This window comes from Manihot esculenta, chromosome 15 (assembly GCF_001659605.2).
Source record: "Manihot esculenta cultivar AM560-2 chromosome 15, M.esculenta_v8, whole genome shotgun sequence".
Taxonomy (NCBI): domain Eukaryota; kingdom Viridiplantae; phylum Streptophyta; class Magnoliopsida; order Malpighiales; family Euphorbiaceae; genus Manihot; species Manihot esculenta.
In genome coordinates this window covers 31510033-31534627 of record NC_035175.2, presented here as the reverse complement: position 1 = coordinate 31534627, position 24595 = coordinate 31510033, and the positions used below count along the sequence as shown (strand labels likewise).

At 41.6% G+C, this 24595-nt stretch overlaps 2 protein-coding genes and 1 long non-coding RNA gene across 3 annotated transcripts; all 3 read right to left on the bottom strand.

The window, feature by feature from the left end:
- Nucleotides 1-16395: 16395 nt before the first annotated feature.
- On the bottom strand, nucleotides 16396-17707 carry LOC122721984. Its single transcript, XM_043951413.1, has 5 exons — nucleotides 17654-17707; nucleotides 17446-17538; nucleotides 17260-17361; nucleotides 16867-17184; nucleotides 16396-16497 (listed from the first exon to the last, which is right to left on the bottom strand). The coding sequence occupies exons 1-5, from the start codon at nucleotides 17705-17707 to the stop codon at nucleotides 16396-16398; spliced, it is 669 nt and encodes a 222-aa protein (XP_043807348.1).
- A 1092-nt stretch (nucleotides 17708-18799) lies between these two features.
- Nucleotides 18800-19545, bottom strand: LOC122721897. Its single transcript, XR_006348690.1, has 3 exons — nucleotides 19504-19545; nucleotides 19307-19415; nucleotides 18800-19225 (listed from the first exon to the last, which is right to left on the bottom strand). It is a non-coding gene; the product is annotated as an uncharacterized LOC122721897 (long non-coding RNA).
- A 60-nt stretch (nucleotides 19546-19605) lies between these two features.
- Nucleotides 19606-22192, bottom strand: LOC122721983. Its single transcript, XM_043951412.1, has 4 exons — nucleotides 21458-22192; nucleotides 19890-21346; nucleotides 19702-19803; nucleotides 19606-19609 (listed from the first exon to the last, which is right to left on the bottom strand). Exons 1-4 carry the CDS (start codon nucleotides 22190-22192, stop codon nucleotides 19606-19608), a joined length of 2298 nt encoding a protein of 765 aa, XP_043807347.1.
- Nucleotides 22193-24595: the final 2403 nt, after the last annotated feature.

Genomic DNA, 24595 nt, shown 5'->3' with positions numbered 1-24595 from the left:
ACACACATTGTTCAAAACATCAATATATACCCATAACTCAACATATACCCTAACATGCATTTCTACCCATAGATCTTGCATAAAACTTATTTAGAACACATAAGGAGCTTAAGATCGGCTCTTACCTCTTAAAGATCGAGAGGGAGACGACCTAAACTTGGAGATCCACGAAAATGAGCTCCTGAGTTCCCAAAGCTCCAAAACTTAGTTTAAATGCTCAAACTTGCAAATATGAGTTTAAAACTCAAGAAAAATGGAAGAGATTTGGAAGAAGAACACAAGAGTTGCAAAGGGAAGGTCGAAAGCTTGCTGTGGCCGAAAATGGGAGAAAGCTCGCCCATTTCGGCTAAGTGCCCCATTTATAGGTGGCTGGCCAGGCCACGTTCGGGGGCCGAAAGTGCCTCCGCATCCATGCAATGTTCGGCGGCCGAACTTGACTTTCGGCGGCCGAACCTGGACTTCCCTAACTCATGCTTTCGGGGGCCTAACGTGCCTCCAAAACGCATGCATGTTCGGCGGCCGAACTTGGCTTTCGGCGGCCGAACCTGGGTTTTCCTCCAAGGACTTTTCATGCAAAAACTCATTTAATTTCATACTTAAAACCATTAAAATTCATGAAAACATTTTATAAAACATGTTTTTACCCTTCTAGAGGTTCCCGACATCCGAAATTCCACCGGACGGTAGAAATTCCGATACCGGAGTCTAGCCGGGTATTACACCCTAGTAGGTGGTAAACCTGGCAGCTCGTCTGGAAACACATCCAAAAACTCTCTGACCACCGGCACCGAGGCGGGCTCTCTAACCTGACTGCTAAGCTCTCTCACATGAGCCAAATACCCCTGACATCCCCTCCTAAGCAACCTGCGAGCCTGAAGAGCTGATATCAGACCTCTAGGTGTACCCCTCTTGTCTCCCCTAAAGACGACCTCTGACCCATCCAGACTTCTGAACCTTACTACCTTGTCCCTGCAGTCCAAGGTAGCACCATGGGTAGATAACCAGTCCATCCCTAGAATGACGTCAAAATCTGTCAAATCTAGAACCACCAGGTCGGCAGACAAGCATCTTCCCTCAATAAACACAGGACTACACTGGCAGACTGACTCTGCCACTGATGGATCACACTTGGGTCCACTGACCCAGAGAGGACACTCTAACCCAGAGATCATTAGACCCAACCTCTCCACGGCTCTCGGAGCAATAAAAGAATGAGATGCACAGGGTCCATCAAGGCATACACATCTGAACAACCAATGACTAAGTTACCTGCCACCACGGTGTTAGATGCATCTGCCTCCTGCTGTGTCATTGTGAAGATCCGTGCTGGAGTTGATTGTAATACCCGGCTAGACTCCGGTATCGGAATTCCTACCGTCCGGTGGAATCTCGGATGTCAGAGACCTCTAGAAGGGTAAAACGATGTTTTCATAAAATTTTTTAACGTGTTTTATGGTTTTAAGTAAAAAGGAAATGAGTTTTTGCATGAAAATTGTAACGACCCGAAAGTCGGACCGCTACCGGCGCTAGGATCCGGCTCGACTTAAGGCCGCCGGGACCCGTAGCAAGCCTGACATAAAACCTGTGAACCCGTATAATCCCATACATGATCAACAACATGCATAAAAATTAAAACTTTTCTTCATACATACTGTCACCAACTAACTCAACCTGTGCATACTCTGAACATATACATAACATAGTCCCTCTGTGGGATCTCATCAAGCCTTAAAGGCAAAACAACCTGTGTTGAGTTAGTTTACATAAACATCATAACATAAGATCATGTACATACAAAAGGGATTAACAATATACTATGGTCAAGCACAACTCTATCCTCAATAACCTCATTACATAACATACTGAATATTTTTACATTTCATCATAATACAATTGTCATGTCCACAATCTAACTATTACATGCATATGACTTTTTTTTCTCTTCTTGCCTTCTCTATCTATCCCGTACCTGCAAACCTGGGGGTTAGGGGAGAGGGGTGAGCTAGATGCCCAGTGAGTAGAACTATAAAAAGAATATTTAAAACATGCTATCATGAAATGCGTCACTGCGCAAACAAATCACACCACGGATGGACTGATTCAAAAATCCCTCAACTCCATGCCCGGCCCTATTATGGGCACCACAGGACTTCGTATTGCCCGGCCCTATTATGGGCACCACAGGACTTCGTACTCGGAGTTATTGCCCGGCCCTATTATGGGCACCACAGGACTTCGTATTCAGAAGGCTAATGAATCATCCGAATGTCCATCCACTAACATCTATCACAACAATGCAATGCGGCATATTCGTGAATTCTAATGCAAACAACCTATAATATGATCATGATGCATGAAGCATGATAAAAGCATTTCATTTCTTAATTTAAAAGGTTAAGTTTAGTTCCACTCACCTCTGGCTGACTCTGACAAACTCTGTAGCAGCTGGCTCACTGCTGGGGTCCTTGGTTCCTCGGGTCCGAACCTACACAGGTGGACTCCAATGAGGGACCAAACATACATAAACATAACTCTAATATATCCCCCAAAACCCCCCCTAAAATATCATGAAAACATCACATGAAAATATGCATGAAATGGCTGAACAGGGCACTTTCGGCGGCACCTTCGGCGGCCGAAAGTCCCAGACAGAGACGAAACTCAGGTAGGTTCGGCGGCACCTTCGGCGGCCGAAAGTGCCAGACAGAGACGAAAGTCTCTCTTCGGGGGCAACTTCGGCAGCCGAAAGGCCTGCCTCCCCAGCCATGTTCGGCGGCCGAAAGTACCTTCGGCTGCCGAACCTGGTTTCTGCCAAAGGGCAGAAACTTGGCTCCCTTTGCACATTTCACCTCCAAACCTTCCAAACATGCATATTTTTCAACCAAAGCATGCATACAAGTTCCTAGGGGCCTCAAACATGCATATACCCCATCTACAACACTTCAATCACACACAATCAAGCTACATTGTTCAAAAAAAAGTCATCAAAAACCCATAGGTTCAATATATAACCTAACATGCATTTCTACCCATAGATCTTGCATAAAACTTACTTAAAACACATATGGAGCTTAAGATCGGCTCTTACCTCTTGAAGATCGAGAGGGAGACGACCTAAACTTGGAGATCCACGAAAATGAGCTCCTGAGTTCCTAAAGCTCCAAAACTTGGTTTAAATGTTCAAAACTTGCAATGTGAGTTTAAAACTCAAGAAAAATGGAAGAGATTTGAAGGAAGAACACAAGAGTTGCAAAGGGAAGGTCGGAAGCTTGCTGTGGCCGAAAATGGGAGAAAGCTCGCCCATTTCGGCTAAGTGCCCCATTTATAGGTGGCTGGCCAGGCCACGTTCGGGGGCCGAAAGTGCCTCCGCATCCATGCAATGTTCGGCGGCCGAACTTGACTTTCGGCGGCCGAACCTGAACTTCCCTAACTCATGCTTTCGGGGGCCTAACGTGCCTCCAAAACGCATGCATGTTCGGCGGCCGAACTTGGCTTTCAGCGGCCGAACCTGGGTTTTCCTCCAATGCTATTTTCATGCAAAAACTCATTTAGTTCACACTTAAAATCATTTAAAATGCATGAAAACATTTTTATAAAACATGGTTCTACCCTTCTAGAGGTCTCCGACATCCGAGATTCCACCGGACGGTAGGAATTCCGATACCGGAGTCTAGCCGGGTATTACATTCTCCCCCCCTTAAGAACATTCGTCCCCGAATGTTCCTCACTAGCGTAAGCATAGCAAAACAACATAACATACACACATAAACACATAGAGACTAACCTTAAAAGAGATGAGGATATTGCCGGAGCATAGACTCCCGTGTCTCCTAAGTACACTCCTCAATATTGTGGTGGTTCCAAAGGACTTTAACCATCGGGATTTCCTTGTTCCTTAGCTTTCTGATCTGGGTGTCTAGGATCCGTACTAGCTGCTCATCATAGGTGAGATCCTCTTGGATCTCCACATCAGGTTCACTAAGAACCTTGCCCGGATCTGACACGAATTTTCTCAACATAGAAACTTGGAAAACCGGATGGATTCTTGCCATAGAAGCAGGTAAATCCAGCTTGTACGATACATTCCCAACCTTTTGCAAGACTTCAAAGGGTCCGATGTACCGCGGAGCCAGCTTACCCTTCTTCCCGAACCGAACCACTCCTTTCATTGGAGACACCTTAAGCAATACCAGATCCCCCTCCTGAAACTCTACTAGTCTTCTGCGGATGTCTGCATAACTCTTCTGTCTGCTTGCAGCTGTCTTGATTCTTTCTCTGATTAAGGGTACCACCCTGCTGGTGATCTCTACTAGTTCAGGCCCTGCCAAGGCCTTTTCTCCAACTTCCTCCCAGCAAACAGGTGACCTACACTTCCTCCCATATAAAGCTTCATATGGAGCCATCCCGATGCTAGCATGATGGCTGTTATTGTAGGCGAACTCCACCAAAGGTAGATGCTGCCTCCAAGAACCGCCAAAGTCCAACACACACATTCTCAGCATATCTTCTATGGTCTGGATGGTCCTCTCTGACTGTCCGTCTGTCTGTGGATGGAAGGCAGTGCTGAAATCCAACCTAGTACCCATGGCATCCTGCAGACTCCGCCAAAACCTGGAGGTGAACTGGGGCCCTCTATCTGACACTATAGAAACAGGAACTCCATGCAGTCTGACTATCTCATCAATGTACACCTGCGCCAACTTGTCCACAGAATAGCCACTCCTGACTGGGATGAAGTGAGCAGATTTGGTGAGTCTGTCCACAATCACCCATATGGAGTCCAATCTGTTGGACGTCGCCGGTAACCCCACTACGAAGTCCATAGCTATATTCTCCCATTTCCACTCTGGAATAGGTAGCGGGTTAAGCATTCCAGCCGGCTTCTGATGTTCCAGCTTCACCCTCTGACAAACTTCGCAGGCTGACACAAACTGTGCCACTTCTCTCTTCATAGCTGGCCACCAATAAACTTTCTTCAGATCTTGATACATCTTGGTGGCTCCGGGGTGAATGCTGTATCTTGCATTATGAGCCTCCCTCATAATGTCTCCTTTTAGCCCTATGTCATCTGGTACACATAAACGACTCCCATAGCGGAGGATCCCCTTGTTGTCGAATCTGAACTCGCTGTCTTTGCCTGACTGAACAGTCCTGGCAATCTTCACTAACTCTGGGTCCTTATGCTGTTTTTGAGCCACCTGCTCCAGAAACACGGGTGTCACTTTCATCTGAGCAACCAAGGCACCTGTACCAGACAACTCCAACTGTAGACCTTCCTCAATGAGCTTGTAAAACTCCTTCACCACTGGTCTCCTCTCTGCCGTGATGTGGGATAGACTGCCTAGTGACTTCCGGCTTAAAGCGTCTGCCACGACATTCGCCTTACCCGGATGATACTGAATCTTGCAATCATAGTCACTTAGCAGCTCCACCCATCTCCTCTGTCTCAAGTTCAAATCTCTTTGACTCAGGATGTACTGTAGGCTCTTATGATCTGTAAAGATCTCACATTTAACCCCATAGAGGTAGTGCCTCCACATCTTGAGTGCAAAGATTACTGCGGCCATCTCAAGGTCATGTGTGGGGTAATTCAACTCATGCTTCTTTAGCTGCCTAGAAGCATAAGCAATCACCCTCTCATTCTGCATAAGCACACAGCCCAGTCCCACACGGGATGCATCACAAAAGACCGTAAAGTCCTCACCACTAGATGGCAGAGCTAAAACTGGTGCTGAAGTCAACCTCTTCTTAAGCTCTTCAAAACTCTCTTCGCACTGGTCGGTCCACAGAAACTTCTGATTCTTCCTGGTTAGTCTGGTCAGAGGAGCTGCTATCTTTGAGAAGTCCTGAACGAACCTCCTGTAGTAACCTGCCAAACCCAAGAAACTCCTGATCTCTGTCACTGAAGTGGGTCGAGGCCAGTTAGCCACAGTCTCTGTCTTCTTGGGGTCTACCTCTATTCCATTCTCTGACACTACATGCCCCAAGAATGAAATGCTCCTCAGCCAGAACTCACACTTTGAGAATTTGGCATACAAGCCATGCTCCCTCAAGGTCTGCAAGACCAACCGTAGATGATGGGCATGCTCCTCTGCATTCCTGGAATACACTAAGATATCATCTATGAAGACAATAACAAAGTGATCCAGGTACTGGCTAAACACTCTGTTCATGAGGTCCATGAATGCTGCAGGGGCGTTAGTTAACCCGAACGGCATTACAAGGAACTCAAAATGCCCATATCTGGTCCTGAAAGCCGTCTTTGGCACATCCTCTTCCCTGATCCTCAACTGATGATACCCGGACCTCAGATCTATTTTGGAGAAACAACCCGCTTCTGCTAGCTGGTCGAATAGATCGTCGATCCTTGGCAATGGGTACTTGTTCTTAGTAGTGACTTTGTTCAACTGTCTGTAGTCGATACAAAGTCTAAGGGATCCATCCTTCTTTCTCACAAACAAAACTGGAGCACCCCAGGGTGAGGTACTCAGTCGGATGAAGCCCTTGTCTACCAGCTCCTGCAACTGCTCCTTCAACTCCTTCAATTCTGCTGGTGCCATCCTGTAGGGAGGGATAGAGATCGGTCGGGTTCCAGGCATTAGTTCTATCTCGAACTATATCTCCCTAGCAGGTGGTAAACCTGGCAGCTCGTCTGGGAACACATCTAAGAACTCTCTAACCACTGGCACCGAGGCGGGCTCTCTGACCTGACTGCTAAGCTCTCTCACATGAGCCAAATACCCCTGACATCCCCTCCTGAGCAACCTACGAGCCTGAAGAGCTGATATCAGACCTCTAGGTGTACCCCTCCTGTCTCCTCTGAAGACAACCTCAGACCCATCCTGACCTCTGAACCTGACTACCTTGTCCCTGCAGTCCAAGGTAGCACCATGGGTAGATAACCAGTCCATCCCTAGAATGACATCAAAATCTGTCAAATCTAGAACCACCAGGTCGGCGGACAAGCATCTTCCCTCAACAAATACAGGACTACACTGGCAGACTGACTCTGCCACAGATGGATCACACTTGGGTCCACTGACCCAGAGAGGACACTCTAACCCAGAGATCATCAATCCCAACCTCTCCACGGCTCTCGGAGCTATAAAAGAATGAGATGCACCAGGGTCCATCAAGGCATACACATCTGAACAACCAATAATTAAGTTACCTGCCACCACGGTGTTAGATGCATCTGCCTCCTGCTGTGTCATTGTGAAGATCCGTGCTGGAGCTGATGGACCTTCACCTCTGAAACCCGCTGAAGAAGAGGCTGCTCCTCTCCCTCTGCCTCTGCCACTGGCCTGAGTCATGGCTGGAGCTGCTGGCTGTGCTACACTGCCTGAAGCTGTCTGCTGGGACTGAGCCATCGGGGCCGCTCTTGGACAATCTCGAGCTATATGCCCCTCCTGACCACATCTAAAACAGGCTGTAGTCCCAAACCGACATACTCCCTTGTGTGGTCTACCACACCTCGCACAAACTACATTATCCGCACCAGAGCTTGAGCCACTCCCAAATCCCAGACTGGACTTGACTTTATTCCAGAACTTATTCTTCTTACCCTTGGGCTTAACCCATCTCTTGCTGCCTGAAGCTGCTGCACTCAGGGTAGAGGGATCTAACCTTCCCCCACCCGGAGTTTTAGAACCAGAAGCTTGTGCCACTGTCTGCTTAATTGTCCCCTGAACGATGGCACTAGCCTCCATTCTCCTAGCCATGTCTACTATGGCATGAAAACTCTCTCTATCTGCTGACTGTACCAAGGAGGAATACCTGGAATGGAGCTTCATGATATACCTCCTCGACTTCTTCTGGTCTGTGCTAAGGTCCTGCCCAGCAAATGGCAGCAACTCCATAAACCTGTCAGTATATTCGTCTACACTCATGTCATCAGTTTGCCTCAACTGCTCGAATTCTATCATCTTCAATTCCCTTGAACTATCAGGGAAAGCCCACCCTGCAAATTCATTAGCAAACTCCTCCCAAGTCATGCTGTCCACTCTCGGGTTCACATAATTTTTGAACCACTCCCGTGCCTTCTTGCACTTGAGCGTGAACCCGGCCATTTGAATGGCTCTACTGTCATCAGCCCCAATCTCATCTGTAATTGCCTTGACCCGCTCCAAGTACACGAACGGATCATCACCGGTTTCGAACTGGGGAGCACCCAGCTTCATATAGTCTGTCATCTTGACCTTGCTCCCACTGGCTGAGCTAGATCTAGGAGGTTGAGCAACTGGGGCTGCTGGTTCTGCAGGTGGTGGAGGTGGTGCAATATTTTCTGAGGTAGGGTTTTCTGGATTTGGACAGTAGGGTGGAGGTGGATACATTGGGTACTGAGAGTACGGTGGGTAGTATGGTGGGTATGGCATCTGTGTGGGATAAGGGGTGAAACTAGGGTAATCCGATGTACCTCCCATCGAATACCCGGGATGTTGTGAGAAATGTGGGTAGTGAGGTGGCTGTACAAATCCCGAGGCCTGAGTGCCTCCTTGGGACTCTCCCATTCCTTCTTCTGACATATTGACTCCCAAACTGCCATCCCTCCTCTGTTCTACGTCCATATCATCCCCCATATCCTCTGACGCTCCTCCCTGAACTGTTCCTCTGACTGATCTGCTTCTACCCAGATCCAACGACCTTCTAGGGTCTCTTGCTGCTCTTTCTCTGTTAGACCTACTAGACATTGCCCTAGGCAATGCTGGAGGACGGGCGCTCATGCCCTCATCCTCAGGTGGTACTCCAGTCAATCTTGCTGATCGACGAGTTCCCCTCATCCTGTTTTCTGAAAACAGTGCACAACACAAGCAACATTAGCATCATATGGTTCATGTGGGCACACATGAACCCGCATCACATACATCACATATCATTAATGCACATGCATATAATCATGGCATTTCACATCATCACGCAAGACAGGACTCCACATCCTATCCTAGTGGACATGATCTTTTCCTATTGTGCTTGACCTTCTATAACCTCTATGAGCCCGACACTCTAGGTCCGACCATATGAACCTAGGGCTCTGATACCACTCTGTAACGACCCGAAAGTCGGACCGCTACCGGCGCTAGGATCCGGGTCGACTTAAGGCCGCCGGGACCCGTAGCAAGCCTGACATAAAACCTGTGAACCCGTATAATCCCATACATGATCAACAACATGCATAAAAATTAAAACTTTTCTTCATACATACTGTCACCAACTAACTCAACCTGTGCATACTCTGAACATATACATAACATAGTCCCTCTGTGGGATCTCATCAAGCCTTAAAGGCAAAACAACCTGTGTTGAGTTAGTTTACATAAACATCATAACATAAGATCATGTACATACAAAAGGGATTAACAATATACTATGGTCAAGCACAACTCTATCCTCAATAACCTCATTACATAACATACTGAATATTTTTACATTTCATCATAATACAATTGTCATGTCCACAATCTAACTATTACATGCATATGACTTTTTTTTCTCTTCTTGCCTTCTCTATCTATCCCGTACCTGCAAACCTGGGGGTTAGGGGAGAGGGGTGAGCTAGATGCCCAGTGAGTAGAACTATAAAAAGAATATTTAAAACATGCTATCATGAAATGCGTCACTGCGCAAACAAATCACATCACGGATGGACTGATTCAAAAATCCCTCAACTCCATGCCCGGCCCTATTATGGGCACCACAGGACTTCGTATTGCCCGGCCCTATTATGGGCACCACAGGACTTCGTATTCAGAAGGCTAATGAATCATCCTAATGTCCATCCACTAACATCTATCACAACAATGTAATGCGGCATATTCGTGAATTCTAATGCAAACAACCTATAATATGATCATGATGCATGAAGCATGATAAAAGCATTTCATTTCTTAATTTAAAAGGTTAAGTTTAGTTCCACTCACCTCTGGCTGACTCTGACAAACTCTGTAGCAGCTGGCTCACTGCTAGGGTCCTTGGTTCCTCGGGTCCGAACCTACACAGGTGGACTCCAATGAGGGACCAAACATACATAAACATAACTCTAATATATCCCCCAAAACCCCCCCTAAAATATCATGAAAACATCACATGAAAATATGCATGAAATGGCTGAACAGGGCACTTTCGGCGGCACCTTCGGCGGCCGAAAGTCCCAGACAGAGACGAAACTCAGGTAGGTTCGGCGGCACCTTCGGCGGCCGAAAGTGCCAGACAGAGACAAAAGTCTCTCTTCGGGGGCAACTTCGGCAGCCGAAAGGCCTGCCTCCCCAGCCATGTTCGGCGGCCGAAAGTACCTTCGGCTGCCGAACCTGGTTTCTGCCAAAGGGCAGAAACTTGGCTCCCTTTGCACATTTCGCCTCCAAACCTTCCAAACATGCATATTTTTCAACCAAAGCATGCATACAAGTTCCTAGGGGCCTCAAACATGCATATACCCCATCTACAACACTTCAATCACACACAATCAAGCTACATTGTTCAAAAAAAAGTCATCAAAAACCCATAGGTTCAACATATAACCTAACATGCATTTCTACCCATAGATCTTGCATAAAACTTACTTAAAACACATATGGAGCTTAAGATCGGCTCTTACCTCTTGAAGATCGAGAGGGAGACGACCTAAACTTGGAGATCCACGAAAATGAGCTCCTGAGTTCCCAAAGCTCCAAAACTTGGTTTAAATGTTCAAAACTTGCAATGTGAGTTTAAAACTCAAGAAAAATGGAAGAGATTTGGAGGAAGAACACAAGAGTTGCAAAGGGAAGGTCGGAAGCTTGCTGTGGCCGAAAATGGGAGAAAGCTCGCCCATTTCGGCTAAGTGCCCCATTTATAGGTGGCTGGCCAGGCCACGTTCGGGGGCCGAAAGTGCCTCCGCATCCATGCAATGTTCGGCGGCCGAACTTGACTTTCGGTGGCCGAACCTGGACTTCCCTAACTCATGCTTTCGGGGGCCTAACGTGCCTCCAAAACGCATGCATGTTCGGCGGCCGAACTTGGCTTTCGGCGGCCGAACCTGGGTTTTCCTCCAATGCTATTTTCATGCAAAAACTCATTTAGTTCACACTTAAAATCATTTAAAATGCATGAAAACATTTTTATAAAACATGGTTCTACCCTTCTAGAGGTCTCCGACATCCGAGATTCCACCGGACGGTAGGAATTCCGATACCGGAGTCTAGCCGGTATTACAAAAATAGCCTTGGAGGAAAACTTAGGTTCGGCCGCCGAAACTCAAGTTCGACCGCCGAACATGCATGCGCTTCGGGTGTGCCTTAGGCCCCCAAAAGCATAAGTGAGGGAAGTCCAGATTCGGCCTCCGAACCTTATGTTCGGCCGCCGAACATGGCATGCATGCGGAGGCACGTTCGGCTCCCGAATATGGCCTGGCCATCCACCTATAAAGGGACCCCTTAGCCAAAAATGGGCGAGCTTTTTCTCCCCATTTTCGGCCAAGGTGAGCTCTCCGCCATCCCTCGCCATTTTGAGTTCCTTCCTTCAAATCTTTCACGATTTTCACAAGTTTTCATCTTGTTTTGAAGATTTTCAAGCTTTGAGCAAGTTTTGAGCTTGGAGACCCAAGGAAGTTAAAAACCTCCCATCTCTCGATCTTCAAGAGGTAAGAGCCGATCTTAAGCTCATTGCATGTTCTAAGTAAGTTTTATGAAGATCTATGGGGTAAAATGCATGTTTAGCTTATGGTTAGGGTTATGAGTTTATGTTACGTTTTTGAACAATGTGAATGTTTGGTGTGTTGTAGATGGGGTTTTAGATGGTTTGAAGCCCCTAGGAGCTTGTATGCTTGTGTATGTATGTTGTAGAATAGGTTTATGCATGATTGGAAAGTTTTGGAGGCAAATGTGCATAGAGGAGCTGAGTTTCTGCCACTATGGGAGAAACCAGGTTCGGCAGCCGAAGGAACTTTCGGCCGCCGAAGGAACTTTCGGCCGCCGAAGGAACTTTCGGCCGCCGAAGGAACTTTCGGCCGCCGAAGGAACTTTCGGCCGCCGAACATGCTTGTGGAAGCAGCCTTCGGCTGCCGAAGCTTGCCCCCGAAAGGAGACTTTCGTCTCTGTTTGGGAGTTTCAGCCGCCGAAAGTGCCGTCGAACATGCATGAGTTTCGCCTCTGTCTGGGAGTTTCGGCCGCCGAAAGTGCCGCCGAACCTGCCTGACTTTCGGCTCTGGAGGGACTTTCGGCCGCCGAACCTGCTGCTGAAAGTGCCCTGTCCAGCCCTCTTTTGCATGTTTTGCATGATTGTTTCATGATGTTCTAGGGGGTTTTTGGGGAGTAGTTTAGAGTTATGTTCATGTATGTTTGGTCCCTCATTTGAGTCCACCTGTGTAGGTTCGGACCCGAGGAACCGAGGACCCCAGGACCCCAGCAGTGAGTTCAGCTGCTTCTGAGTCAGTAGAGCTTCAGCCAGAGGTGAGTGGAATAACTTTCTATGCTTTAAAATAAATAAATCAGTTTTAGCATGATTCACGCATCATGAATGCCATGAGATTTAATAGGGTGTTTGCATTAGAACTCACGAATATGTTACATTGCATAATATGTTGATGATGTGGATGAATGTTGGATGATCCTTTAGTCCTCATATGTTATGATGATGATGATACGATACGGAAGACCAGTGAGGCCCATTCTACGCCCCTGGCACAGTTGGACCATGTTATGTTATGTTATGTAAGAGAAAGACTAGCGAGGCCCATTCTACGCCCCTGACACAGTTGGACCATATAGGGGACTATTGGTGACAAATTCATCCTTGATGTGATTAGCTGTGATGTGATGCATTTCATGTTATCATATATTTTAAATGTTTTATTATTCTGCTCACTGGGCTCTTGTAGCTCACCCCTCTCCCTTAACCCCCAGGCTTGCAGGTACAGGGTAGACCAGGAGGTCAGCAAGAGTAATGAAGTCTTGTGTATGTAATAGATAGAATGTGGACATGACGAATTGTAGAATGATGTAATGTAATGATGTTTAAGGATGTTAGAAGTGTGCTTGACCATAGTATGTTGTTATCCCTTTTAATACATGATCTCAGATGTTTTATGATGTATATATGAACCAACTCAACGCATGTTATGTAGCCCATTGGGGGCATTGATGAGATCCCACAGAGGGGTCAATATTTATGATTATGACTATGTTCAGTGTATGCACAGGTTGAGTTTGGTGTATGATAGAATGAATGAAAGGAAAAGTTTTAATTTTTATGTATGGTGTTGATCATGTATGGGATTAAACAGGTTCTCAGGATGTTATGTTAGGCTTGCTACGGGTCCCGGCGGCCTTAAGCCGACCTGGATCCTAGCGCCGGTAGCGGTCTGATTTCGGGTCGTTACAGAATGGTATCAGAGCCCTAGGTTCATATGGTCGGACCTAGAGTGTCGAGTTCATAGATGTTATAGAAGGTCAAGCACAATAGGAAGACCATGTCCTCTAGGATAGGATGTGGAGTCTTGTCTTGCATGATGATGTGAAATGCCATGATTATATGCATGTGCATTAATGATATGTGATGTATGTGATGCGGGTTCATGTGTTTCCACATGAACCATTTGATGCTAATGTTTATGTGATATGTACTGTTTTTCAGAAAACAGGATGAGAGGAACTCGTCGATCAGCAAGATTGACTGGAGTACCACCAGAGGATGAGGGCACGAGCGCCCGTCCTCCTGCATTGCCTAGGGTAATGTCATGTAGATCAAGCAGAGAAAGAGTATCAAAGGACCCTAGAAGGTCTTTTGATGCTAGCAGAAGGGGGATAGATAGAGGAGGAAGTTCTTCAGATGTGAGGGAGATTATGGAAGAGGACCAGAGGAGGGATGGGAATCTGGATGTCAGCATGTCGGAAGAAGGGACAGGGGAGTCTTAGGGAGGCGCTCAGGCCTCGGGGTATGGTTTTCCACCCCATTATCCACCCTTCCCACAGGGTTCAGGGTATCCGATGGGAGGCACATCGGATTACTCCAGCTTTAGCCCCTACCCTACCTACATGCCTTATCCACCTTTCTATCCACCTCACCCCCAGTACCCAGCTTATCCACCCTCACCCTTTTATCCTCACCCTGCAAACCCCACCTCGGGTAATGCTGCACCCCCACCTCCACCACCTACAGAACCAGCAGCCCCAGTTACTCAACCTTCTAGACCTAGTTCAGCCAGTGGGAGCAAGGTCAAGATGACCGACTACATGAAGTTGGGTGCTCCTCAGTATGAAAAAGGAGATGATCCGTTTGTGTATCTTGAGAGGGTCAAGGTGATCACAGATGAGATTGGGGCTGATGACAGTAGAGCCATTCAGATGGCTGGGTTCACGCTTAAGTGCAAGAAAGCACGAGAGTGGTTTAAGAATTATGTGAACCCGAGAGTGGACAGCATGTCTTGGGAAGAGTTTGCAAACGAGTTTGCAGGATGGGCTTTCCCTGACAGCTCAAGGGAATTGAAGATGATAGAGTTTGAACAGTTGAGGCAGACTGATGATATGAGTGTAGAGGAGTTCACAGACAGATTCTTGGAGCTGTTGCCATTTGCAGGGCAAAATCTTAACTCAGACCAGAAGAAGTCAAGGAGGTATATCATGAAACTCCACTCCAGATATTCCTCCTTGATCCAGTCAGCAGATAGGGAGAGCTTCCATGCCATAGTGGATATGGCCCGGAAAATGGAGGCCAGTGCCATCATTCAGGGGACATTTAAGCAGTCAGTGGCACAGCCTTCTAGTTCTAAGACCCCAGGCTCTTCTTCTTTGAGTGCAGCAGCTTCAGATAGCAAGAGGTGGAGCAGTACCACCAAGAAGCCAAAGAAGAACAAGTTCTGGAACAAGGTCAAGTCCAGTCTGGGACTAGGGAGTGGCTCGAGCTCTGGTGCGGATAATGCAGTTTGTGCAAAGTGTAGTAGGCCACACAGGGGAGTTTGCCGGGCTGGGACAACAGCCTGCTTCAGATGCGGGCAAGAGGGACACATGGCTCGGGAGTGTCCTAGGGCAGCTTTTGGAGCACAGTCTCAGCAGACAGCTTCTGGTAGTGTGGCTCAGCCAGCAGCTCCAGCCGTGACTCAAGCCAGTGGCAGAGGTAGAGGGAGAGGAGCAGCCTCTTCTTCAGCGGGTTTCAGAGGTGAAGGTCCATCAGCTCCAGCACGGATCTTCACCATGACTCAGCAGGAGGCAGATGCATCTAACACCGTGGTGGCAGGTAACTTAGTCATTGGTTGTTTAGATGTGTATGCCTTGATGGACCCTGGTGCATCTCATTCTTTTATTGCTCCGAGAGCCGTCGAGAGGTTGGGTTTGATGATCTCTGGGTTAGAGTGTCCTCTCTGGGTCAATGGACCCAAGTGTGATCCATCAGTGGCAGAGTCAGTCTGCCAGTGCAGTCCAGTCTTTGTTGAGGGAAGATGCCTTTCCGCCGACCTTGTGGTTCTAGACTTGACAGATTTTGACGTCATTCTAGGGATGGACTGGTTATCTACCCATGGTGCTACCTTGGACTGCAGGGACAAGGTAGTCAGGTTCAGAGGTCAGGATGGGTCAGAGGTTGTATTCAGGGGAGACGGGAGGGGTACACACTACAAAAAAAAAGGTCTATACCGGCGGTTTTTTAGGCCTACGGCGGCGGTTATAACCGCCCCTACAATCAGTAGCGGCGGTTAGAGGAACCATCGAACAACCGCCGGCAATGCCACCGTCTCTACAACGTAGCGGCGGTTTGTTGGTCCGACGGGGTAGGTGATTCTCGTAGCGGCGGTCATTTTAGCGGCGGTCTATTCCGCCTCTACGTCGCATTTGTAACTGAATCCATATTTGCCGGCAAAAATGTCGTAGCGACGGGCTTACCGGCGGTTGTAAACCGCCTCTATTATCATTCATAACTGGTTTTTGTATTTGCCGCCAAACAATTTGTAGTAGTGTATTTACCGACCGAACGTGAACCGCCTCTAATACAATTTTGCAACAAATTTTTTTTCCGTGCCAAAATTTTGATCCTGCATATATTGGCTTTTTTTTTTCCTTGTATTTTCCAAACTATTACTTTATATATTTCATTAGTGTTGTGGGCTAATTTGCCACTAAAAATTGAAGGAGGGTTATAATGACTATGTGTTATATACCAATTTTTTTAATGGAATCATTTCCTTCATCAAATGAAAAAAGAACCAATTTAAATACATATATCAAATAAGTTAGAAAATGTACATAACAAGCATTTAAAAAAAGAAGTCTATTTCATTAATGTGCAATAAAATTTACCCAATAATAACTGTTTCTGCTTTTCAAAAACACTATGAATTCAATTGGCCAAAAGAACTACTTTTCTTAAAAAAATCCTAAGTCAATGTGTCAAAAGCAGATGACTAAATTTCAAATAATCTTAAAAGCTAACCATCTAGATATCATCTCCTGGGTTATGACCTGGGTTATGACTTGAGTGTGATGAAATATTGTTTGGAGAACAATGATCTTGATTAATTGCTTCCTCATTAATTTCCTGCAAATAACAATAATAATATTTAATTTCAATACTAGAGAGAATAAAATATTACACTGTAAGAATGAATGAAATTTGCCAAGCCATAATAATAATAATAATAATAATAATAATAATAATAATAATAATAATAATAATAATAATAATAATAATAATAATAATAATAATAATAATAATAATAATAATTTTCTCAACTATCACGTGCAGTTCACATTTTCAACCAATATCACTATCAAAATAATACCAATTACTTATCTTGATTACTGCATTTCAAATTTTATACTTCAATACCCAAAAATCAAGACACCTACAATTAAATAGCCTAAATATTATATAACCAAAGATAAAGTTGCAAAAGAGTATAAATACCTCTAGAGCATCAGGAAATGTCTTGGAAATCCATGCTTTCAAACCATTTAAAGTTGTTGTTACTGTGTCATAATTTTTAGTCACTTCTTTCAATTGCTTCTCAAGAAATTCAATTTTTTTGGATTGGACAAAATCCGAAGATTCATTTCTTGCTCTCTTTCTACCATAATAACTAGTTGGAGTAGGACCAAGTCCAACACCTCTCACCCTACCATTGTGTTCTTCTCCCATAACTTCTTGAAAAACTTGTTCATTCAATTCAGATGAATCAATTGAAGCATCTTGACTTCTTTCACTTATTAGAGCACGGGCTTTTTCCTAAAAAATAATAATTTGAATAAGTAGAAGAATTTATAATTATTAAATACAAATTCTAAAATAAATTATACGTACAATCAGTTGTCTAACTTCATCATCAATATAAGTTCCATCCTTTCTCTTGTGAGTTTCTTCATAAAGAGTCAATCTATCAGGCACTTGTCCATTTTCATCAATCTATCAATCAAATGGTTCAATCTATTATAACAAAATATAAACAATAGTATATGCAATTTTAAAATTCACTCTAACTACTCATACCATTTCAAATTTTTTCCTTGCAAAGCTTTTTCTTCCACAAGTATGTGCATTTTTCTTCTTCTTTGCATTTGCTTTGTTAATCTCACTTAACTTCTGAAAAAAATATAAATTCACAATAGAAAAAAGAAACTTAATTCTAATAAGTAGACTTTAATATATATATATATATATATATATAAAAGAAGAAGACTAGCATCTAAGTATTTACCTGACTCTTCTCAGTGAACCATGAATTTGCAAGGGTTGCCCATTGATCTTCCATAACACCCTCAGGTGCATTTTCTATGATTTCATCCTTTGTCTTTGATAGATCATAATATTCTTGCTTCAAGTCACCTTTATAATCTCTCCATTTTTTGTTCAATGACTTTAAAATCCAATCATCGGTTGCCTGACTCGAAGGATATGAAAACCTTTGCTGAAAATAGATGTACACATGAAATAAATAATTATACAATAAAATTTTAACTTTAACATATATTAAAGTTGAATTTAGAAAAGTAATACCTTGACAATGTCCAACATCTTCTTTTTAAATGTAGAAAATGCTTTATCATTCCATTTTCTTATGGATATGGGTGCAAGTTGTCCATTTTTTGCAATAACTCCTAGAAAGGAAGTAAGGGCAGCAGCTTCTTTTGTCCAAGGAGTACCAAATTCGTCTACTCCGATGACGATCTTCTCATTTGTATCCATATTTCAAATGCTTTTCATCACAGTTCTTCCTCGTTTTTTAAATCGATTACAATTTCCATCTTAATTAAAATTAAATCTATTAATTCTAAAAAAACTCATAATAACAATTAAATATCTGAAACAGAATACAGTACCCATGACAGCAGAAGAAAGCAGAGACATGGTCACTATTCATTTAATTTTAATAGATACAATTATCAATCATTTCCAAGTCGTCATTTTCATAAGCTTGTGTGTTGGGTCGGTCATTTGTTTGTTGATCGCCTTCCACTTGCTCCTGAGTTTCTGAACTAGTTCGCACTGTTCTCAAACCTAGAATACTTCTACTTCTTTGAGACATTGTCTATGCTATTAAGAAATCAAAAATATAAGTTTACATACAATATTCTGCATATAAATAACATACAAGTGAAAATAAAATCATGGTAATTTAAAAAAAAATCCTTTAATAAATAATAAAATTTAAAATCTTGAATATAATTTACACATAAATAATATCTTCTTCCCCTACATCATCCCTGACCCACTGTAGGTTTCCCTCAAAACTTGTAAAATGACTAATGTCATTTATAATATCAGTAGAATCATCTACTTCTTCATCTTTGCCCATGTCATACAAGTCTCGAGGTGTAACATTTATAACTATATGCCAATTAGGACTATTAGGATCCTGCACATAAAATACTTGTTGAACTTGGGAAGAGAATACATAAGGATCATCATTTGCCTTCTCGCCAGTATGGATCAAGCGAGAGAAATTTACAAGGGTGAATCCAAATTCATCACACTTAATTCCAGCAGGATGATGAATATCATACCAATCACACCTAAATAAAACCACCTTAAAATTATCAAAATAATTTAACTCAATAATATCAGTTAATCTCCCAAAATATTCCAACCCTCCAGTTTCTGGTGTGTTAACAACCCCACTATTTTGTGTCAATCGTTGATCCTCTCGTGATAAAGTATGGAATCTAATTCCATTAATTATATAGCCAGAGAATATCCTGACAACATTATTAGGACCTCTACCAATGCTCAAAATATCCTCTGCGATGGATGAATCAGAATTTGCCAAAACCTAAATATAAGATATAATATATTAATATAAAAGAAATTAAATAATTTTCATAACATGATAAAGCAAGCAAATTAGTCTTACCCTATTTCGAAACCAATCATGAAACTTTTCATTCAGTAGTTTATATATAGCACTATTGTCAAGACGTGTACCTCGTCTACGTCTTCTTTTTTCAAAATCAATGAACTCTCTACATTCAATAAAAAAATTAATGAAATATTTATCTATTTAAAATGTTAAATAGCTAAATATATCAAGAGATGTGTGAATATACTTACTGACGAAATGGCTCTATTGCATCAGAATGGCGTAACACATAATGATGTGCTTGTATCAATGATAAATCATCTAAAATGACATTCTCACCTTTTCCTATTGGTTTACCTAAACTAGAAAACAAGTATCTAACATTTTCATTTGGTGGATCGGGGTTTCTTAAGGGACGATTGAATCTAGACTCAACCCCTTGAAGATACCTTGAACAAAATGTTAAACACTCTTCAGCTACATATCCTTCAGCAATCGATCCCTCAGGTTGGGCTTTATTACGTACCATTGATTTTAAAATTACAAATGACCTATAATCAAATGAAAAATTATAATTGTGCAAACATTGAGAAAGAAATTAATAAAAATGAAATATAAACATAATATATGTAAGTACCTTTCTAAGGGATACATCCATCTGTATTGCACTGAACCACCCATTCTAGCTTCTTCCACCAAATGAATCATTATATGAGGCATGATAGTAAAGAATGATGGAAGAAAAGTTTTCTCCATCTTGCAAAGTGTCAGTATGATTTGATTTTGAATTTTATCAAGATTTTTACTATCTATCACCTTCGAACATATTGATCTAAAGAAAGAAGCTACTTCGATGACAATTGAAATAACTTCTTTTGATGGACTACATGATTTTAATGCCACTGGAAGCAAGTAATGAATCAAAATATGGCAATCATGACTTTTAAGATTCACAACTTTATTCTCGTTCATTCTAACACACCTTGAAATATTGGAAGCATAACCATCAGGCATTTTAACATTTTGTAAAACACCACATAGGATATTTTTCTCTCTTTTTGTTAATGTAAAAGAGGCTGGAGGCAATCTATGTTTACCATTTGGACAATTTTGGGCATGCAATTCACTCCTAATGCCCAATTCCTCCAAATCAAGGCGAGCATTCAAGTTGTCTTTTGATTTACCAGCCACATTCAAGAAAGTGTCTAGAAAATTATCACACACATTCTTCTCAATGTGCATAACATCTAGATTGTGGCGTAGCAAGTTATGTTGCCAATATGGTAATTCAAAAAAAATGCTTCTCTTCTTCCACCCTATTAATGAATCATCATTTCCTTCATTAGACCTTTTCTTCCTCTTTTTCATTTTTGATTGCTTGCCATATGTATGTTGAATTCTATCTAATTGATTCAACACATCACTACCATTCGCTCTTATAGGAGCTACCTGTAACTCTTCAGTGGCATCAAAAAATTCAGCTTGTTTACGAAATATATGATCCTCGGGTAGCCACCTACGATGACCCATGTAACATTGTTTCTTGCTATTATTTAGCCATATTGAACTAGTGGACGAAGCACAACAAGGACATGCAAATTTTCCTTTAGTGCTCCAACCAGACAACATTGCTAAGGCAGGCAAATCATTTAATGTCCACATCAAAGCAGCACGCAAAGAAAACCTTTCTTTGTTAAAAGAATCAAAAGTTGAGACACCACTCCATAATTCTTTTAATTCAAAAATCAAAGGCTGTAAATAAATATCAATATCATTCCCAGGACTGTTTTTTCCTGGAATAATCATTGATAAGATAAATGAAGATTGCTTCATGCAAATCCATGGTGGAGTATTGTAAGGAATTAGTACAACTGGCCATGTGCTATGACTAGTGGACATTATTCCAAAAGGACTAAAACCATCACTACACAAACCAAGCCTCACATTACGTGGCTCCGAAGAGAAATCAGGATAACGAGCATCAAAAGCCTTCCAAGCTTCTCCATCTGCAGGATGCCTTAATAATCCATCCTTATTACGTCCATCTTCATGCCACCTCATTTCCTTAGCGGTTTCAGCAGAAGCATATATCCGCTGTAGTCTTGGAATTAATGGAAAGTAACGCAATACTTTAACCGGCTTTTTATTTGTTTTATTACTCTCATTATTCCCTTTATTTATTTTCCATCGTGAAGATCCATAAACTTTACAAGATTCCTCATCCTTATTCTCACCCCAAAATAACATACAGTCATGTTCACAAGAGTGGATTTTCTCGTAATTTAAACCTAATGCTTGAATTATTTTTTTGGATTCATAAACAGATTTGGGTAAAGTTGTTCCATCAGGAAATGCATCTATTAGTAACTCAAGAAGCATACCAAATGATTTTCCTGTCCATCCATTCAAGCATTTTAGGTGGTATAAATGAATCAGATATGAAAGTTTAGAAAAGTTCTTACACCCTGGATATAACTCTGCATCCACTTCTTTTAAAAATTTATGAATATCACTAGTTTCTCTATTTGATGTTTCATCTGATTGCTCATTACCAATTGGATTATTTTGGGGCTCCTCAATGCCATCTCCTAAGCTAGTTTCTATGACATTCGCGTCCATTAGCGTGTCATTAATAGATGGAAGATTATCACGCAAGGCATCCTGCAATAACTCTACCATATTATCGCGTAACCTAGGAGGATTTAAGGTATGAGGACTGGGAACATGTTCAATTTCATTTCTATGGGAAATATCTAAAGGACAAGATGTATCACCCATATTAGAAGGTAACTCCTCCCCATGTAATATCCAAGTAGTGTATCCCCTCATAAAACCATCACAAATTAAGTGCTCTCTAACAATTTCAAGAGTTTGTTGTGAACAATTAACACACCGAATACATGGACACATTATTTTTCCATTACTAAAAGCATTACGCATGGAAAATTAAAGAAAATCTCGAACCCCATCCTTATAAGCAGTAGTAAATCTAGGCTGATTTAACCAACTCTTATCCATTTGTAATATTTTTTTTTGTCAAAAATGACAATACCTAAATAAAAATTCAGAATCACATAATTAATTTTCATTAAAGTGTACGAAGCAAAAAAAATAATGTATTACTACATTTCATTTAATAAATGTAAATTTATAAACAAAGGACAAAGAATTAAATTTATTATTTTTTAATTTAATATTATTTTTTATTAATTTAAACCTAATGCTTGAATTATTTTATTGGGCTTTATAGTCTTTTTTTAGTTTAATATTATCTTTCAATAATTGAATTTGTAGTATTAAAACTCTATGAATAATAGTAGTAAATAAATTACAATAAAAAATGAAAACATGTGTGAACTAGCATACTACAACTGCCTTAGTTGGATTGTTTTACCTATTATTAATTTATTATTATTTTAAAAAACATACTTTATAACACGTGAACTTTATGTAAGCCACACTTTTAATTTAAAAATACATTAAGCAATAAAAAACAAACACATAATTAAGCTCTAATTACTCCAAAAGCTATCATTGCCTAGATATGTTAGAAAAGAAGGGAAAGTTAAGCTTAATACAATCTAATGCAACTTGTAAACTGATAAACCTCTAAAAAGACATTGCATGTTGAAACAAAGATAAGGTTCTGCATCTGTAAGCCACTGCAGCACATCTGATATAATTTTATTATTATTATTATTATTATTATTATTATTATTATTGTTATTATTATTATTATTATTATTATTATTATTATTATTATTATTATTATTATTATTATTTTACATACAAAAAGATTTTATTAAATAAAGGGACGTATAGCTTAAAGTTGCTTAAGAGAAAAAGCAACCACAGAACTACAAGTTTTCAACAAAACAAGAAAAACAGAGTAATGCAAAGCATGAGTTCAAGCTGTTTCTAAGTAGACCTTTAGTTACATGTTAATAATGGAAACAAAAACCAATATGATATTAAAGGACTAAGTGCTGGGAATTTAATTATGAGGAGCTCCAAATACTTGATCTTAATTGAATCAACTAGTTTGTCATTTTGGATGAGCTTCTCCTTAAAGATCTGATATATTTTTATTGATATCCTTACTAAACTAGTCATTAGGTGATGAGAAGTACAAGAAACAGACTATGGGTGTACATAATTGGTTTGAACCCGACAAAATCAATCCCCATGTTTTTGTACTTTATTAATTATACTTTTTAATTTAAATGCTATAATTTTGTTGTGTTCTTAGCTATAGTAAATTTTAGTTTTTGTATATACAACTAAAAAGTAGAGAACACATTTGTTCACACCTATTTTTCAACTCCGATAAAGCAAACCAACAAATCTCATAAAATCAAATTAAATTCTAAGCAAAAACATAAAACAAAATCAGATACCAAGTAACAAACTTGCGAAAGATTATAAATAAAATTGAGAGAATTACCGTCAAAATATAGAAGCAAAAGGTGAAACCCAAACTTAATTTTGGTTGATCGGTTCCGAAATTGTACTCGACGCCAAAAATTTTAGGGATTCTAAAGCCAAAACTTGAACATAAGATAAAGGCAAAGACATCAAAATCAATAATTAACTGAATAATCTAAAAATAAAACCATAAAACCTAACTCACAGATAAAAAGATTGGAGAATCTAGAAGCACAAATACCTTTATAGCTTAAGCAATGGACGTGGATTTATAGTGATGATTTCTGCATTAGGTTAGATGGAAGAATTTGAAGCAGATAATAAAAGTAAGACAAGTGGTGAATGAGGGTCGGCTTTTAGTGGTGGTTGAAGAAGACTCTCTTGCTCGTGGTGAATTACAGAGATGTTCGATGGTGGTGGCAGTTCAATCGGTTTCAATTTTGTGTTAAGGGTTTATTTTGCTTTTTCAGTTCAAGGGTTTTTCACTCAAAATAATATTATTTTATTTAGTAATATTAATTATTAGAGCTGAAAAAAAAGTACCGCGAAAACTCATCACTTTTTTTTGACATAGCGCGAAAACTCATCCCGCCAAGCCAAAAAAAAAAAAGAAAATTATAGACCACCATCTGGCATAATTTTTTGGCCGCTATCTAGCGGCGGTTATAGTGTACGCTGCTACCTAATGCTGCTAATAGGTATCAAGAAGTTTATAGAGATGCTCCTTAAAACCGCCGCTACTTGAACGCCGGTATAGACCCTTTTTTTTGTAGTGACACCTAGAGGTCTGATATTAGCTCTTCAGGCTCATAGGTTGCTTAGGAAGGGATGTCAGGAGTATTTGGCTCATGTGAGAGAGCTTAGCAGTCAGGTTAAAGAGCCCACCTCAGTGCCAGTGGTTAGAGAGTTTCTAGACGT

What these genes read in the sequence shown, in the direction of transcription:
- LOC122721984 (XM_043951413.1), bottom strand. Translation starts at nt 17,707, where the DNA reads ATGGAAGATCAATGGGCAACCCTTGCAAATTCATGGTTCACTGAGAAG. An exon ending in GGTTCACTGAGAAGAGTCAG is followed by an intron (nt 17,539 to 17,653) that starts GTAAATACTTAG and finishes TATTTTTTTCAG; the next exon opens with AAGTTAAGTGAGATTAACAA. An exon ending in ATGAAGTTAGACAACTGATT is followed by an intron (nt 17,185 to 17,259) that starts GTACGTATAATT and finishes ATTATTTTTTAG; the next exon opens with GAAAAAGCCCGTGCTCTAAT.
- LOC122721983 (XM_043951412.1), bottom strand. Translation starts at nt 22,192, where the DNA reads ATGCGTAATGCTTTTAGTAATGGAAAAATAATGTGTCCATGTATTCGG. An exon ending in AGGATGAGGAATCTTGTAAA is followed by an intron (nt 21,347 to 21,457) that starts GTTTATGGATCT and finishes CCAAGACTACAG; the next exon opens with CGGATATATGCTTCTGCTGA. An exon ending in TGGATGTATCCCTTAGAAAG is followed by an intron (nt 19,804 to 19,889) that starts GTACTTACATAT and finishes ATTTGATTATAG; the next exon opens with GTCATTTGTAATTTTAAAAT.